Source organism: Muntiacus reevesi, chromosome 5 (genome assembly GCF_963930625.1).
Source record: "Muntiacus reevesi chromosome 5, mMunRee1.1, whole genome shotgun sequence".
NCBI lineage: Eukaryota > Metazoa > Chordata > Mammalia > Artiodactyla > Cervidae > Muntiacus > Muntiacus reevesi.
Window position 1 is genome coordinate 93,179,217 of NC_089253.1, and position 17,475 is coordinate 93,196,691.

A 17,475-nucleotide genomic window follows, 5' to 3' on the forward strand; every position below is an offset into this window, starting at 1 on the left:
TGTCTCCTTCCAGCTGAGTGGTCTGGTCTCAGCTTCACAGAGAACATTTCTGAGCCCATGGGAGGAGAGGTAAAAACCGGCAGCCCAGTGGTCCCTTCACACGATCCCTTATTCCCATGGTGGACCCCCCGCCCCCGCAACTCCCCAACCTCCGCGCCGGCCAGAAGAAGCTGTCTGAACCTTTAGCTGACCCAACCTCACTTCTCCCTGCCCGGGCTCCCCGCATGAACGACTCCCTAATTTCTGGAGGCCGCTAGTCCTCAGGACCCCCTAAGTATTCTCCCTGCTCCGCCCCTATAGTTCACCTTAGATCCGACTTTCTTTGAGAAGCCGTCCCTGAGCCCTCTACTCCCGGCCCTAGGTTCCCACTGTCCATTCCTGCCCCAAGCCCCCAGGCGGCTGGCAGGCCGTGTTCAGCGTCCAGAGTGTGAATAGACCGAAGACGACAGCAAGAGGCCAAGATTGCCCATGCTTCGCCGGAGACGCCGCCCTCCCTAGGGGGCTCCGGCCGGGAGGCGCGCATGCGGAGGGCGCGCCCCCGCCGATGCGAGACTGAGGACCCACAGACTCGCGGACAGACAGACAGACTCAGCGGTTCGCGCCTCGGAGAGGCGGGGGCGGGGCGGTCCGAGGGGCGGTGCGGAGGCGCCCGCGGAGGCATGCGCCCTGCTCCGCCCCCCGCCCCCGGCCGCCGGGGCGCAGCCAGCCGAGCGGCGGGATCCTAGCGCGGCCGCGGTGGCGGGTGGAGCGAGGGGAGGGGCAGCGGGGTCGAGTTGAGCGGAACGCGCCGGCCACGGGCGGCCGCCGCCAGGATGCCCCGGCCCGCGGGCCGCTCCGCCGCCGGCCGCCCTCGCGGTCCCCGGCGGCCCGCGCTCGGTCAGGGGGCGCGGGAGCCGCAGCCGGAGCCGGAGGCGGGAGCAGCTAACTGGAGCCTCGGGCGGCCGAATACAGGGTAAGCGCCGCCGCCCTGGCCCGGAGGCGGCCGGGCAGGCGACCCCAGGCGGGGGGACTTCGGGCGGGGAGGGGCTGTCCGCGGTCTGCCCGTCACAGGGCCTGTCCGATGTCTGCGGGCTCCGCTTAGGTCTGCGCACCCCGCCCCCCCCCCCCCCAACTTGGGGACCTTCGGGGTAACTTCCCCGGGGTCGGCCGCTCCCTCTGGGCCTGGAAGCGCCGCCCCGGGGGACTTGCTTGCAGGGGGCGGGGATGGCCGATCCAGGGTCCCGGGCCCACCCCTATCCAGAGAAGCTCGGGGGGCGTCCGGACAGCAGTCCCGTCGGCGTTCGGCTCCCGGCCGCCGCTCGGACGCGCCCTCGGGGCTAGGCAGGGCCGGGGGCCCCGCTGGGGTCGGACCGAGCGCCAGGTCGGGCGGGGGATCGGAGGACAGAGGAGCGGGGACCGCGGCGGGGGGCGGGCGTGGCGGGCGGGGGGCGTGTTGGAGATGTGAAGGCTCCGCGCCGAGAGCTCCTCCCTGGGCGGCGGCCGAGCGGGGCCCTGCGGGACCGATGGGCAGCAGCGCGGGCGGAGAGCAGCCTGGGGGCGGCAGCAGAGCCCGGGATTCCTTTCAAGTTCTGGGTTCTCTTTGTTGCGCAATAGAGCCCTGGGGCCGTGCGGCCTCATTGGCCCGCGGCCGTGACGTCACGTCGGGGCCCCGCCCGCAGACCCTGCGGAGGGAGTCCGGTGGGTTCCAGGTCCGTCTCACCTGCCCTTCCCAGCGATGTCCTAGGGGGAGGGGACGGCAGGGAGCGACTCCGGGATGCAAGAGAGGGAGAAGTCCGGTCCTGGAATGCTGCGGAGACTGTGATGCGGGGTGTTGGGGTCTGGCCCTGCTCCCTGTGAGTGAGCAGAAGGTGTCACCAATCTGGAAGAAGAGGGTCTCCTGGTTTCTGCAGAGCCAGACCCCTCTCTCACTCTGCATTTGGAGACCGTGCTGTCTGCTCCCCAGCCCATCCCGGAGATATTCCTCCCCCATCCCAGGACCACCAACCAGCCCAGGAGTCCACAGAGTCCAGGCTTCCTCCCCAGTGTTGCCCTGGACTCTGAGCCTCACTGTTCCCGTCTGTATTGTTGGGACAGTAGGACCCATCTTGTTTGGGTAGAAGGCTCAGAAAGACAACCTCAGCTCAAGGAACAAGAAAAAGCCAAGTATCCAAGCATGTTAATGAATAAGAAGTCAGGATTTTGATGTCAGACAGAGTTTGGATCCTGGCTCAGGCACATAAGAACTCGGGCAAATGGTTTTACCTCTGCTTAACCATCTTTAAAAAATGTATACATTTATTTATTTGTTTGGCTGTACGAGGTTTTAGTTACAGATCTAGTTCCCTGATCTGCAGGGATTGGGGACCCCTGCATTTGAAGCTCAGAGTCTTAGCCACTGGACCACCAGGGATGATGGAAGTCCTTCAGACAAGATCACTGGGCATATGAATTGAGAGGAAGGCACCTGTTTGAAGGATGAATGTCCCCTGTAGGGCACATTCTCCTGCCTACACACCTGGGACCCTTCCCTGAAGTGAGACGCTGTTAGGTTAGACTCAGAAGAATGGGCACCATGAAGGGTTGTGCCAGTGGCAGCCCGTGGCATCTTCCCCACCATTCTGTACCAGTAATCAACAGGTGGGTAGTGTGAGCTGGGCTGGGCCCAGGGTCCCAGGAATCAGACAGCCTGCTTGGGCATCTGAGGAAAGGCCTCCCAGTTTGACAGCCACAGAAGCCCAATGCAAGTAGAAATAGACACCAGCCCAGGTGCATGGTGAACCTGGTTTTCTGTTTGATAACATAAGCCTCTGACCCACAGCAGCATGTGTACTCTGCCCATTCTGGACCCAGAGTAGGCTGCCAGACCCATGAAGGTGCCCCTTAGGGTAGCCCTGGGGCCTCATCACCCCCAAAGCTGGCCTGTCCCAGGTTTCAGTTGGGGTTACCTTGTGTCTGCCTGCAGGTCTGAGGCTCAAGTACACCTCTGAGTTCAATGTCTTGGACCTTGAGAGGTGCTGTAGCTCAGAGAGCAGGGAGGCCTTTAGTACACACATCTATACAGCCAGCATTTACTGAGCACTTTCTATGTGCCTGGCTCCATTCTGAGTGCTTTCTCTGGCATAACTTCCTGGCTACCCACATGCTTCTCCGGACAGATACCCTCATGTCCACTTATAGATGCGAAAACTAACGCCCAGCTAAGTCAAGTAACTGGCCGGGGAGCTGGAGTTGGAGTCTTAACAGCTCTTTACCCCACACCAGTGGCCTCTGTATGCTGAGGTCAAGGAGGCTTGCTGGACGCCTGAACAACTGCTGGAGGGTCCAGTGGGGCCGCCTCTCCTCCCATGCTGGGTCTAGGGTGACAAAGGGACAGCAGGTGTATAAGTAGAAGCCTAATGTTTGGGAAGGAAGTTGTCTGGCTCCAGAAGTCCCCCAGCCCCCCTTAAGACCATTAGTGGGCACTAGTGTGGTCCAGAATAGACTCTCATCTGGGTCAGGGGCCCAGGCAGGCCTGTACCAGGGGCACAGAGATGAATGAGACTCATAGGACTCAGAGGTCCTTTGGTGTCCACAGGGGTCAAGGCCACACACTGCACAACACAAGCAGGGGTGCCCAGCAGTGGGCTGGGAAGTGTTGTTTCCCCTGTCCTGAGCACCAGGGGCCTGCAATGGCCTGTCCACATCAAGCTGGGAACAGTGCCTGGGGGATCATCTGGCTGTGTCTGGTTCAGGGGTACCCGTAGGTGTTAAAAGTGTTAGTCTCCGTCATGTCCAACTCTCTGCGACCCTATGGACTGTAGCCTACCAGGTTCCTCTGTCCATGGGACTCTCCAGGCAAGAATACTGGAGTGGGTAGCCATTCCCTTCTCCAGGGGATCTTCTCTGTTGGGAACAAGAGAATTGCAGGCACTGAGATTAAATAGGCTAGAGAGTGAGAAGGCCCAAGTGTAGGCAGCGTACACAGGAGGCCTGCATTTAGCACCGTGCTTCTCCCCACACTGCCTGCTCCAGACTGTGCCCAGAGTGGCCTGCTATGGTGGGCCTCATATCGGACGACTGGCCACTGTTCTGTGCAGGGAGGTGCCAGGCCGGAAGGGGGGGGGTCACCCTCTCTCTCTCTGGTAGGATGGGGGAGCTCCCCAACATGTGCCTCCTGCCTGGATCCTATGCGCAGGCTGTCCTTGGGGCCAAGTTCTGGTCTGTGGCCAGCTATAGTCCCATGTTACTCAAGGTGTCCGGAGCACCCACTGTGTTTGTGACCTGGCCTACCCTGGGCTTTAGAGATGAGGCGTCTGTCCACCTAACTGCCCCCTGGAGGAAGCATCATCATCCTCATTTCAGAGGATATGAGTGTGTGCTGGAGCTTAGTGGGACTCAGCCTGGGGTTCTGCCAGGGCCTTCCAGGTGTGCCCGGCCGTGGAAGGCCTGCTGGGGGCTGACCCAGGACAAGCAGGCCATGCTTTCCCAGAGTGGGCAGGAAACTGGTCCCCAGATCACCCTTTCCTCACGCAGAGATTCAGGGGGCTCATCCTCCAGGCCTGTCCTCATTGGCCAAATGAAGTGGGACGGATGAAGCTGAGGGCCCCCGTCATGCACTGGGGCAGCGTCATGTGGGCTGTGTGTGGATCTGGGAAGTGTGAAGGTGAGAGGGCTGGTCGTGGGACAACACCAGGTACGCCTGTGGCACATTGCCCACCTGGGCCTGGCCTGGCAGCTTCCCTGAGGATGCACACAGCCTGGAAGCTAGCCTAGAGGCTGCACCTTGACCAGGAGTAGATGGAAGTGAGGGGATGTGCATTGATTGAACACCACTGTATACACCCCCCCCCCCCCAGGAGCCAGGAGGCTTCAGAGAAGAGAGAGGAAGGCAAAGCAGCCCCGCCCAAGCCAGGACCGGACAGATAACGGAGCATCAGGGGACCCCCTCTCTCTCCCACTTCCAGGAGCCCCAAGAGCTCTGCTGCTGGAGCCAGGGGAGAGTCACTGAGTGCCCTGTGTTGCCCGCCCCCGCCCCCCACAGATGCTCATGGTCCCCGGTGTCCCTGGGCCGCCACGTGTGAGGACTGCTCCGCTGAGCTGAGGCCTGGCTTGAAGAGGATGTCCCAGCCACCAGCCAGCTCCTGTCTGCACCATGAGTGATGAGAGGCGGCTGCCTGGCAGTGCGGTGGGCTGGCTGGCGTGCGGAGGCCTCTCGCTGCTGGCCAACGCCTGGGGCATACTCAGCGTGGGGGCCAAGCAGAAGAAGTGGAAGCCCCTAGAGTTCCTGCTGTGCATGCTGGCGGCCACCCACATGCTCAACGTGGCCGTGCCCATCGCCACCTATGCCGTGGTGCAGCTGCGGCGCCAGCGCCCCGACTACGAGTGGAACGAGGGCCTCTGCAAGGTCTTTGTGTCCACCTTTTACACCCTCACCCTGGCCACCTGCTTCTCCGTCACCTCCCTCTCCTACCACCGCATGTGGATGGTCCGCTGGCCTGTCAACTACAGGTGAGTTCTTGGGCGGGTACCTGTGTGCACACAAACATCCTAGGGGGGTACGTGTGCCTGAGCGCACAGCGGCCTCAGTGTGGGGACAGGGCCCCCCTGCAGGGTTCGTCACCTGTCACACTGAGGGCTGCAGGGGTGCGTGCATGTAGGTGTGTGTGGGTGTGCAGGTACCCAGTAGAGAAGTGCTTGGGGAAAGGGACGTGTGATGATGTACTTGGGAACCAGGGCAGTCGAGGACCCTCAGGGCTTGGGGAGAGACCCTGTGAGTGATGCCAGGTCCCTCTCTGTCTTATCCCTGCCCTGTGCCAGGCTGAGCAACGCCAAGAAGCAGGCAGTCCACACGGTCATGGGCATCTGGATGGTGTCCTTCATCCTGTCGGCCCTGCCTGCCGTCGGCTGGCATGACACGAGTGAGCGCTTCTACACCCACGGCTGCCGCTTCATCGTGGCTGAGATCGGCCTGGGCTTTGGCGTCTGCTTCCTGCTGCTGGTGGGCGGTAGCGTGGCCATGGGTGCCGTCTGCACGGCCATTGCCCTCTTCCAGACACTGGCGGTGCAGGTGGGGCGCCGGGCGGACCGCCGCGCCTTCACCGTGCCCACTATCGTGGTGGAGGACGCGCAGGGCAAGCGCCGCTCCTCCATCGACGGCTCGGAGCCTGCCAGGACCTCTCTGCAGATCACTGGCCTGGTAGCCACCATCGTGGTCATCTACGACTGCCTTATGGGCTTCCCCGTGCTGGTGGGTGAGCCTGGCGGGTGGTAGGAGCCCGGAGCGGGGACATGGGCTCTGGGACAGAGTAGGACTGGGTGCTCCAGGCATTAGCAGTTGAATCTTCCTCACACTGATCCTTTCAGGAGGCATCATCATCACCCCTACTTTATAAGTTATGAAACTGAAGTTCAGATAGGTCAAGTGACCAGTATACAGTCAGGGCAGCTGTGGTGGGAACTGAACCCACGTTAGGTGGCTGCAGAGACCAGGGTCTTTCCATCACATGGCAGGAGACTTTCTACCCCTGATCTGGGTTAGATCCACTTGATACAGAGGGTATGGAAGGTGGGTTCACAGGCTTCCTCTTGGGCCCAGGTCCCAGGGTGGACAGAGGGGGAATGTGGTGTGGCAGAATTGGCTTTGGCCCTGAATTGGGAGGCAGGACAGGCCTTGAATGTGTGCTGGAGAGTTGGACTTGATCCCAGCAGCCGAACAAGCTTTCAGGTGGTGCTAGTGGTAAAGAACCTGCCTGCCAGTGTGGGAGATGTAAGAGATGTGGGTTTGATCCCTGGATCGGAAAGATCCCCTGGAGAAGGGCATTTCAACCTGCTCCAGTATTTTTGCCTGGAGAACCCCGTGGACACAGGAGCCTGGCGGGTTATGGTCCTTGGGGTCACAAAGAGCTGGACACAACTGAAGCAACTTAGCATGCACGCACCAGCAGCTGAGGAAGGTCAAGGTGAGGGCTGGTCTGAAGACCCTGCCACGTAGGGTCCAAGGTCCATGGAGGCTGCCTGGGCTCCTGTCTATGAAGCTGTGCTCCAGGCCTAGCCCAAGAATGATGTCTGGACTCAGGAGCCAAGCCCTCCCACACATAAAGTTCCAGCCCAGCCCCTGAAGAGGGTCTAGAGCTGGACAGGGACGGGTTGAGGGGCAAGGACCCAAGAGAGGCTTCATCCTAGCAGCTGAGCAGGGCATCACTGCAGGACCCCAGCTTCAGCAGGTGACAGGTAGGGGGGTGGCAGCTTCATAGGCAGGGTGTAGCCCCACCCTGAACGGGTCTGGTACCCCTTAGGTGGAGACCTCCTGTGTGCAGTGGGGCCCTTTGCTGGTAGAGGGAAGGCACATGTGTGAAATTGCAGAGCCAGATGGGAATAGCAGTGGGGTAGGGCCCCCCAGCTTCTCTTGAGTAGTGAATAGATGGGAGTACTGTTTATGGAACCCACATGATGCTGCAGGGCTGGTGCAGTGTCTGGAATCTTTGCCTCAAGATGTTCTTGGCCCATTTCACAGATGAAAAAACTGGGCCCCAGAGAGGTTTAGCATCATTCTGAAGGTCACACAGCTCGTGTGGAAGAACCAATGTATGTCTGCATCATGCCCACTTCGGCTCTGAAAGGGGAACAGTTCAGTGTCACTCTAAATGGAGGAGTGAACTCCCCTGGGAGCAGAGGAATGAGGGGCCCCTGGGCCATGAGCCAAAAGCCACCGAGTTAGACCCTCTGATCCTCAGAAACTGCTTTGATTCCCCACTTGGGTCTGAGGTCAGCCCCAAGAGTAGAGGCAGGGCCAAGGACACGAGCCAGGGAGCAAGGAGGATGGTAGAAAGGCTCTGATCCGGGAGATTGGAGACCTGGCTCTCAAAAATGGGATGGTAATCCTGGCTCCCCGGCCTCGGGCGGTCACGGATGAAATGAGGGAGGCCATACTCAGTGCTTCCTGGTGCGCACACAGTCTTGTGACCATCCATCTTGGCAGTGAGCAGCTGTCGGTGGGCGGGCATGGACTTCTCCCTTCACACTCCGGCCCTTTCCTGCCCAAGAAGAGCCTGGAGTTCTGTCACCTCCTCTGCCTCCTTCTGTGGCGGGTGGGCAGTCAGACCTGCCCTGCATATGGGAGAACTGAGGCTGGGAGGGGAAGCGGGGTGATGGGGGTCCTGCCGGGTGCCAGGCCGACCCCTGTGCCCACAGGTGGTGAGCTTCAGCAGCCTACGGGCAGATGCCTCGGCGCCTTGGATGGCACTGTGTGTGCTGTGGTGCTCAGTGACCCAGGCCCTGCTGCTGCCTGTCTTCCTCTGGGCCTGTGACCGCTACCGCGCTGATCTCAAGGCTGTCTGGGAGAAGTGTATGGCCCTCCTGGCCAATGATGAGGATTCGGATGATGGTGAGGAAGGCTCCGTGGAGAGTGGCGCCTAGGGGAGATCACTGGGGTCAGTGGGAGGACAGGTTTCAGATTCCCTGATTTACCCCAGAGGTGCTTGAACCCCTAAGGGACCCAGTGTCCCATGGAGCATTCTTCTGTCTGGCTTGCCCCTCTACTAGGGTTTCAGTTAATCAGATGTTCCAGTTAACAGTGGCTGTGGAGTCCAGCCTGAATATTTCCTGGAGTCTCTGACTTTAGGGGTCCTGGCGAACTGCCCCCAGGGGCTCCTGAGGACCCAGTCCTGTCTCTCCCCAGCAGTAACAATGTGACCCTGGGCTGAGCCCCTGCCACCTGCCTGGTAGTGTCAACGCCTTGTGTCTGTTTAGTTCCCATCCCCATAGAGGAAACTGGCTCAGGGTCTGTGACTTCCCCAGTCCTGCAACTAAAAGGGGGCCGAGTCAGGATTTGAACGGAGCACCCCACCCTTCTTTTCTGCTAGCCCGCCCACCAGCCCTGCATGTGTCTCTAGGGGTCCCTGGGGGTTCACTCCTGAAGCCCCCCAAGTTTCCATGGCCCTAAACTTCTGCCCTGCCCTGCAGATACCAGCCTGGAAGGTGGCGTCCCCCCAGACCTAGTGCTGGAGCGCTCCTTGGATTACAGCTACGGGGGCGACTTTGTGGCCCTGGACAGGATGGCCAAATATGAGCTCTCTGCCCTGGAGGAGGGGGGCCTGCCCCAGTTCTACCCTCTGCGGCCCTTGCAGGAGGACAAGATGCAGTACCTGCAGGTAGAGAGAGGCAGGGCTGGAGACGTGGAATATGCATGTGGGGGATACCCTGACCTCTCCAAGGCCTTTCCTCTCTGAGTAGGAGCCCATCTTGTACCAGGGTTGCCTTTCACCTCCCAAAATGGGCTGGCCCAGGTCACAGAGCCCATGAGGGGCACCCTAGCCCCTGTGCCCCAGTTCCCTTGTGCGCTAGGAGGGTGCTCAGCCTGGCACCTGTGTTATTTCTTTGGGGCTCAGCACCCTACTCAAGGGGACTTCTCCCCAGTTGACCCAAGCTACAGATGACAACACAGATTTGGAGAGATCGTCAGTTGCCCCAAATCGCACAGCTTCAAACCAGGGGCCCCTGGCCTGGTGATCCCCGACTCCAGGCAACCCTGCCCGGGGAGGGGAGGCTAGGTCCCCATTTTCCAGGAGGGTGGTGGGAGGTAACTACGCGATCCTCACAGGTCCCACCTACGCGACGCTTCTCGCACGACGACGCAGACGTGTGGGCCGCCGTCCCGCTGCCCACGTTCCTGCCGCGCTGGGGCTCCGGCGAGGACCTGGCTGCCCTGGTGATGCCAGGCGGGCCCGATCGGCGCCGCGGCAGCCTGCTGGCCCTCGCAGAGGACGCGCCCCCCTTCCGCCCGCGACGTCGCTCGGCCGAGAGCCTGCTGTCGCTGCGCCCCCCGGCCCTGGACGACGGCCCGCGCTGCGCCCCCGGCTCGCCCCCCAGCAGCCCTTGCCTCCGCCCCGGGCCCGGCGTTCGCTGCGCCTCCGCCTCGCTGCTGCCCGACGCCTTCGCACTGACCGCCTTCGAGCGGGAGCCGCAGTCCCTGCGCCGCCAGCCCGGCCCGCCCGGGCCCTTCCCCGCCTGCGCCCTTGCCCGCGACCGCGCCCAGCCCGGTGGGGACGTGGCGCCCCCTGGCGGCGGGGCGGAGAGGAGCCCCGGGCCGCTCCAGGCCGCACACGCGCATCCCGGGACCCTGCGGACCGGCCTGAGCGCGTCGTGGGGCGAGCCCGGGGGTCTGCGCGCGGCGGGCGCGGGCAGCACCAGCAGCTTCTTAAGCTCGCCCTCGGAGTCGTCGGGCTATGTCACACTGCACTCGGATTCGCTGGGTTCCGCGTCCTAGGGCCCGCCGGCGCCTCCCCCAAGTCACCAGGCGGGCTGGGCCGCCTACGGGGCCAAAGCACCAAAGATGCCACCCTAGCCCGGGTTGGGCTTGGGGCAAGCTGCCCAGACATGTGCCAGCCTTGACGGGGCGACCATTGCCTGGAGGGACGACGCCCCCCCGGACAACCACCCTGGTTACGGACCAGCCTCTGGGCAGGGCACCTCCGTGGCAGAGTGAGGCTGGGACCTGGGAAAAGGCGGGCTCCACACGCAGCAACTGGGCTAGGGTGATGGTGATGGTGGGTTGCCCAGAGAGGGACACCGCCAAACAGAACAAAGCCCAGCCGTGCAGGAGCCACCAGACTCCATCCGGCTTTCTACTCTGCACTGTAATTGTCACACCTCAGGGGGTGGGGTACAGAGGGTCTCTAAGCACAGGGGTCTTCGGAGCCCAAGCCAAGTTCTCTGAGCAGGTTTCCCTGCTGACCTCTTCTGCCTCGCTTTCCCCATCTGTGATGAGCAGGTGACCATGTTAACTCTCAGGACTGTTTGGACAGGTCTCCTGGTCTGTGTACCCTGGCCATGGAGTGGACAGGGAGGGAAAGTAGTGTAGGATCCTCCCAGGGTCCTCTGTGGGGGTCAGTCTTCAGTGGCCTAGTGTGGCCCCCAAGCCTGAGGCCTCCCACGCTTAGTGTCCCTGGCCCCCTTGGGCACTCTCCCCAGCCAAACACAAGCACAACACTCACTTTGACCCCTATTAGCACATCCCTTCCCTCATCACTCTGCCTTCATTGTTTGTGCCCACCACATCAGCCACCCCTGGGACCCCTGCCGTGAAGGTTGTGGGTTATGTGGTGGAGAGAACTGAAGCAAAGCAGGAGTGGGCTACCTTATCCCGGTGCCCACCCCCAACCTGTGCATGTCTGGCCAGAAAGGGATCTTGGCTTAAGAGTCCTCCCAGGTTCTGGGTGTAAGGTCTGGTCCATGGTGAGTCTTCCTCCACCCTGAGTAAGGACTCTCTTGCTGTCCATGCTAGGCACAGCTCTTGCAGAGCTGGGCTTGGCCATGGACCCCCAGGGACTGTCTGCTGGGTTTTGCATGGAGGAAGACCCTAGACTCAGGCTAAGAAGAGGCCCAGGAATACCTGTGGACTTTGGGTTGTAGGGATGGGGGTGTGTGCAAAGGCGGTCCCATCCCATCCCCTGCCTCCATGCAGTGGCCCCTACCTGTGAAAGTCTGAAGTAGGTTCCAGGGGCCTGTGAGGAGCTGGCCTACACCCTCTTCCCTCCTGCTCTGCAATCTGGAATTGCAGCACTGCCTCTGCCCCTCTGAGGGCTGATCTGGCTTCCTCATCCTTCAGACAGTGTTCCAGCTCCAGAGAGACCTGGGGAGAATTACCCAGCTCTGTCTTAGCTTCAGAGGCCTCTTCAATCTCTGGCTGTGGGGTAACTTGGGGGGAGGAGCTAGCCACAGGTGAGTAAATCAGAATGTTCCAGTCAAGCCTCAGCCATGGGAGGCCTGCCTCGCCAACGCTGCTGTGCCTTTAAGGATCGACATGTCATGTGGGGGCAGAGGTCACCAGTTAGCCGCTGTCTCCCCCGCCCCCCACCCCCCCCCTTCAGGCTGGCAGATTTGTCCACCTTGAGTTTTCACTCTGTGTATCTCATATCCAACGGCAATACTTGCAGGGAAGCCTGGTCCCCTCAAGTCCCTCCAGGCCTGAATTTTACAAAATTAAAGAGGAGGGAGAACCCCAAGTGGAGGCCTCCAGGGCCTGGGGCTCCACTCTCTCACTTTGTCTAGCTTCCAGGCCTGTTTGCTGCCTTGATGAGCAGCTTGACCCTGGGTTCACCTGGAAGGGAGATCTGTCTTCATCCAGCCCAGAGCCAGGGATCCGTTTGTAGTTTTTTTTGACAACTGAGCATTTCTCTTCTGTACAGACTCCAATAAAAACTTCCTATATAATTTGCACTGGGCAATCCCAGGCCAGTTTCATGGAAACACCTCCCTAGAATCTAACAGCACTGCTGGCCAAGCTGCCCCTAAACTTCTCTCCCTCTGGGTCCTGAATTCCTCTTCCAGTGCGCCCTTCCTTTGGGTCGGACTTGACTTTTTCCTCTCTGCAAATCCTGGAGGGGAGTCAGGCCAGGAGCAGCGGCCTGGTGGGCTTCAAAGCCCTGTGAGTGCAGGTGGCAGCTCCTGCCTAGGGATGGCTTCAGGGACCGCTAACCCCAGTGAGGCTGGTTCTTAGAGCGAGAAAGTGTTAGTAGCTAAGTCATGTCTGACTCTTTGCTACTCCATGGTTTGTCCAGGCACGAATAGTGGAGTGGGTTGCCATTCCATGGGGATCTTCCCGAGCCAGGGATCGAACTTGGGTTTCCTGCATTGCAGGCAGATTCTTTACCATCTGAGCCATTGGGGAAGCCAGGGGCACTGCGATGGGAGACGTGCCTGGGGAGGCGGACTCATTGTGCGGGTTGACCCGCCCACCAACCTGGGCTGGGATTTGGAGGACGCGCCCCTGGGTCCGCGGTGTAAGAGCGCCATCTGGTGGCGCTCAGGATTAGTGCAGAAAAGCGGGACCCAAGAGGCCGCCCCAGGACCACCACGGCGGGACCCCAGCACCGGCTCCAGAGAGCCGGCTGGGTCAGGTAGGGGAGCCAGGCCGCCTCTCTCCGCGGTCTGACCAGAACGGGTTTAGCACAGGGCAAGGCAGGGGCAACCCCAAAAGAAATGTTTTATACAAAGTTGATGTTTGTACTTCAAACAGATTCACCCAAGTAGGCATCATCATGGGAGAAATTAGAACCTTCACGGCCTCTTTATACCCATTCCACAGGTTCGCACTGTGTTTATTCTGCATTTCAAGATGATGGGAGGAGGTGCCGCGATCTCTTCCTGGTCTCAGCGCAGGATCCCTGTTCTCCACGCCCCCGGCCCGCCCTTCGAAGGCCGGGACTCCCGGGCTAGAGTCTGGGCATAGCAATGACTTCGTTTTCGGACGCGTTAACCGTCGCACAGCGCTCCGAGGGTTGTCAAGGATGGTGGGCTCCCTAGAGGCAGCGGTCCAAGGCCGAGACTCTGGGAGGCCGAGGTCTTTCCGAGTGGGGATAAGTGAACTACCCCCTGGGAGGAGCCGGAGTCTGCCCTAGCATATCTCCAGTTGGCAGGACGGTGCGGAGGTTCCCTGCCAGGAGCCTGGCGGAGCAGGGCGTCGGGTGGCGGGGGCGGTAGGCGGAGCACCTCACCAGGCGGGGCCTCTAAGGAGGGGGCTTCTGAGAGAACTGACTTCGGAGCGCGGGCCAGCGTGTGGGCCGCGCCGCTAGCGGAGAGGGTGGGAATCCGTGGAAGCCGAGTGGGTCTAGGGTGGGGGTGGGCTGGGGGCCCCTCGCTAGCGGGGCGGGGCGGAGCCTAGCTCGCTTTGTGCCGGTGGGAACCGGGCGTCCCCCTCCCGCTGAATGGACCGGGGCGGGGCAGCGATTCTCCTCGCTGCGAGGGGTCCGCTCTGGGCCGCTGCGGACGGCGACCTTCCCACCGCCGCGCGGCCGCGGGGCGGGGGAGAGGGCGGGCTGCCCGCCAAGGGCCCTGGGAAAGGGGTGCAGCCCGGGACAACCCCTCCCAGCCCCACTAGAGGGTGGGAGGAGCAGAGAGCGGGTCCAGCCTGAGTAGGTAGAACTGGGGCGGGGATGGGGTTATGCCTAGACGCTCAGAACCCGGTCCAATCATAGTTTCGTGTGTTTCCCAGAGTTAGCAGAGACGCGGCCCCCTCCCGGTCACCCCGTCCTGGGATCAGAACCTACGCCTGGGGTCCCGGCCGTTCAAAACAGTCTCTGCGTCCTCAGGCCAGACGAGGGTCCCCTTGAGTCCGAGGCCGCATCTGAGCCTCACCAGGGTCGCCACAAGCGCAGCCCCGGCCCCGGGCTCTCCGCGAAGCGGCAAGAAGTCGACTGCGGCGCCGGGATGCTGATGGAGGCGCCGGGGAGACAGCCAGAGAGGAGGCGCCGGGGTGGCGGGGACCGTGATCCGCCGGCGGCCGGAGCAGGGGCCCAAACTGGGGGCGCGCAGGGGCCGCGCCGCTCGGGCGCCTCCGGGCCGGGGCTGGCGCTGTCCATGGTGCTGCTGCCCGCGCGCTCGTGCACCGGCGGGCCGTGCAGGCCGGCGCCGCCCTCCTCTCCGCGCCGCAGAAGCTGGCTAACGCCGGGCAGACAGCCGCGGAAGCCCGACGGGTACTCGACTCCGCTGGGGACCGGCCAGAGCCCTGGGGGGAGGGCAGCGGACGAAAGAAAAGTGGAAAGGAGGGGAGAATGAGGGAGGGGGAGGAGGAAAAAAAAAAAAAGGAGAGAAGGAATGGAAGAGGAGGGAGGGGTGAAAGGGACGATTAGGGAGGGAGGGGTGGGACGTGAGGGAGGCCGAAACTCACCCCCTCCCATGGGTCCAGACCTTCACTCACTCGGATTACAAGTCTGCAGCCAGCCAGGCTTTTGCTGCCTCCCCGCTTACAGCAATACCTCCTCACTCAGCTGCCCTGAGCGGTTCTTTTCTGTTCATCTCTGCTTTATCTGGCTTTGTAGAATCCATGGCTCTGACCCCACAAGCCTCCCTCTCCAGCCCCTTGCCCCACCCTTCCAGGTCCTCCCTCTACCTTGCACCGAGTTCTGAAGGCTTTTCATGTACTTGACGCTCAGCTCCAGTATGTCCGCCTTCTCCAACTTGCGTTTCCGAATCTGCAGATCCATGGAAAGGGCTCTCAGGACCGCAGCCTGGGTTCAAGCAAATGAGGCCGGGGATCATATCACCCCCCCCCCCCACCTCCACCGTGTCCCCGGTCTCACCTGATGCGAGTAGTGTTTCTCTAGCAATGATTTGAGCTGCTCCAGTGACACATTAATGCGTGCCCTTCGCTTCTTCTCCATCAGCGGCTTGGAGACCTGTGGGTGAGCAATAGTTACATGACCTGCAGAGCCTTGGCCCTCTCGGTGCACTCTGTCCTATCCCTCACCCCCGCAACCCTCAGGACCCCAGACCTTGCGGAAGTTGCCAGTGGGGCCACCAGAGCAGCCCTGGGTCTCAGGCTGAGTGCCCATGTTGTACTAGCGGAGCCCGTTGGAGGCAGCACCACCTTTATAGGGAACCCTCGTTTACATGTCAATGAGGCGCTCCTGGAAGAGTGGAACCCCGAGGGGGAGGGGTGAGAGGGGGACAAACAGGCAAGTTCCCCACCTCCCTCTGCCCATTTTCTCCCCTTAGCCCAGGCCTCACCTCCAGTCTTTCCTTTATCCCTCTCATCCTCGCCTCTTCCTGAGTCTGAGATTCCTTCCCATGCCCATGCCTTCCAAACCCTGTACCGTCCCAATTTCCCTAGGTTCTGGGCCTCACCAACACGCCCACTGGGGGAGGTCCATGAGCCCAGCTGGCTGCAGGCCCTGCTAATGATGGTGACTGAGCACCAGGCCTCCTCTGGCCTGATGAAGATACGTGAGGCCTTTCTGCCGGCTTCACGCTCTGGCCACTGGTGACGCCGCATTAGTCTCCCTAATGTTGGGACAATACAGCGATTTTCTGCCTGTGGCCACTGAAAGCCGGGCCCGCGGGGGCCACGCAGCAACATGTGTCCCATTAAAGCGTGCAGCCCACCCTCGGGGCCACAGCAGCCTCCTCTTTGCTGGGACCTCAGGACTGGGAGAGGTACTGTGCTGGGGTGCAGTCTGGGCTCAGGGGCCCTCTGGCCCTATTAGGACCTAAACCACTCTCTTCAAGCTGGGGAGGGGCAAGCTGCAGGCAGCCTCAGGCCAGGGCAGTCAGAATGACTTCTCCTACCCCCAGTCCTGAGTCTGCAGGCTGGACGACTCAGGTTCTGTTCCCTTACAGGGAAGGCCTTGGAATATATTCCCCCCACTCCTGCCCCTTAGCCTTCTCAGGGTCCCAACAAGTGGGAGATGGGGATGGGGAAGAGCACTGAGCCTCCAGGGAGCGCATCACTGGAGGCCCAAGATGCCAACCCCTTCTTCATTATTCAGGCTGAAGACCCAAGGAGCTCAGAGGAGGAGGCCCCGTGCCAGCAGCGGCTAGGCACTCCAGCAAAACTCCTGGGCAGTCCCTGCTTGGGCTTCAGGAACTGGACTACACTAGCTGCGAGGGACGGGAATTGTCCATTTGGGGGAGTCCCTGGATTCAAACCTACACATCTTCCTTAACTGAGTTATCTTGGCCTCAGTTCATGAACATGCAGCCCCCTACTGCTGCTTGTGAGGGCGATGGGAAAGTCACAAGGACCCAAAAGTTCAGCACAGGAGCCCTGCTGCGGATGACTTTACAACCTAGCCTTTGCAGTGAGGGGGAGGGAAATTGCTGGGTCCTTGGTGGGCCCCCAGCTCCCTAGAGCCGGGGCATCCTCTTTGACATCCACCCCCGCTCGGGGTATTGACCGGCCCTGCCCGGCAGCGGCGTTTCTAGGCGCCAAGCAGCGTGGAGAATCGCGCCCCTCCCTCCTTTCAGTCAGAAGCTTGGTGACCGTGGCTCCGAAGTGTTCTTCCTCCCCGGCCGCAGGGCCCTTAGTTCAGATCGGGACCGGGCCGGGCCCCGGGCGGTCCACGGGGCCGCGGCTGGACTGGGGGCGCTGGCACGCGCCGGGCAGCTTTGAAGCGCCGGGGTCGGCTGGGCCCGAGTGGTTTCCGCGCCCTCGCTCGGGCTTAGGGGATGGGGTGGGGGCGGTGGCGGCGCGATACAAAGGCGCCTCGGGGCGGGAGGCGCGGCTGGGCACAAAGGGGGCAGCCGAGTGTTAAGTGCATTGTGTTGGCCCCACAAAGCCGCGCCCGCGCCCGCCTCCTCGGGACCAAACTCCTGGCGCCCCGCTGCGCACGGGCTTCCAGCTGCGGCACATCTGCACACCGGCGGGCGCGCGCCTCGCTCCGGCGGTCTCCCTCACCCCCGCTCCCTGCACGGAGGAGGGCGTGCGCCTCGCTCAGGCGGTCCCCTCACCCCCGCGCCTCTCTGGAGGAGCGCGGGCAGCCGGGCAATTTGTCCTCTAATTACGAGCCCTCGCCATAAACCGCCGCCCGCGCCTTTCAGCGCCGGCGGTATTAGCAAACCAATGGCCCTCCGCGCAGCAATCGCGCCCGGCAGCGGGGGAACCGGGCCCGGCCCCTTTCCAGAGTTAGGGCCGCAATAAAGCGGCCCACGGGACGCCCCCGCCTGCACCCAGGCATCCGCAGTTCCTAGAGCCAACACTCCTCTACAGCCAGTGCCTTAAGAGCCGGGCCGCGCTGGGTGAGG

General features: G+C 61.9%; 2 protein-coding genes across 2 annotated transcripts; one reads left to right on the forward strand and one right to left on the reverse strand.

Moving 5' to 3' along the window:
• Positions 1-683: 683 nt before the first annotated feature.
• On the forward strand, positions 684-13,408 carry GPR153 (G protein-coupled receptor 153). Its single transcript, XM_065935867.1, has 6 exons — positions 684-952; positions 5,000-5,466; positions 5,776-6,205; positions 8,149-8,341; positions 8,920-9,107; positions 9,557-13,408. Exons 2-6 carry the CDS (start codon positions 5,111-5,113, stop codon positions 10,220-10,222), a joined length of 1,833 nt encoding a protein of 610 aa, XP_065791939.1. The 5' UTR covers positions 684-952; positions 5,000-5,110; the 3' UTR covers positions 10,223-13,408.
• A 321-nt stretch (positions 13,409-13,729) lies between these two features.
• On the reverse strand, positions 13,730-16,880 carry HES3 (hes family bHLH transcription factor 3). The gene is made up of 3 exons (XM_065936851.1): positions 15,036-16,880; positions 14,846-14,927; positions 13,730-14,461 (listed from the first exon to the last, which is right to left on the reverse strand). The coding sequence occupies exons 1-3, from the start codon at positions 15,114-15,116 to the stop codon at positions 14,088-14,090; spliced, it is 537 nt and encodes a 178-aa protein (XP_065792923.1). The 5' UTR covers positions 15,117-16,880; the 3' UTR covers positions 13,730-14,087.
• Positions 16,881-17,475: the final 595 nt, after the last annotated feature.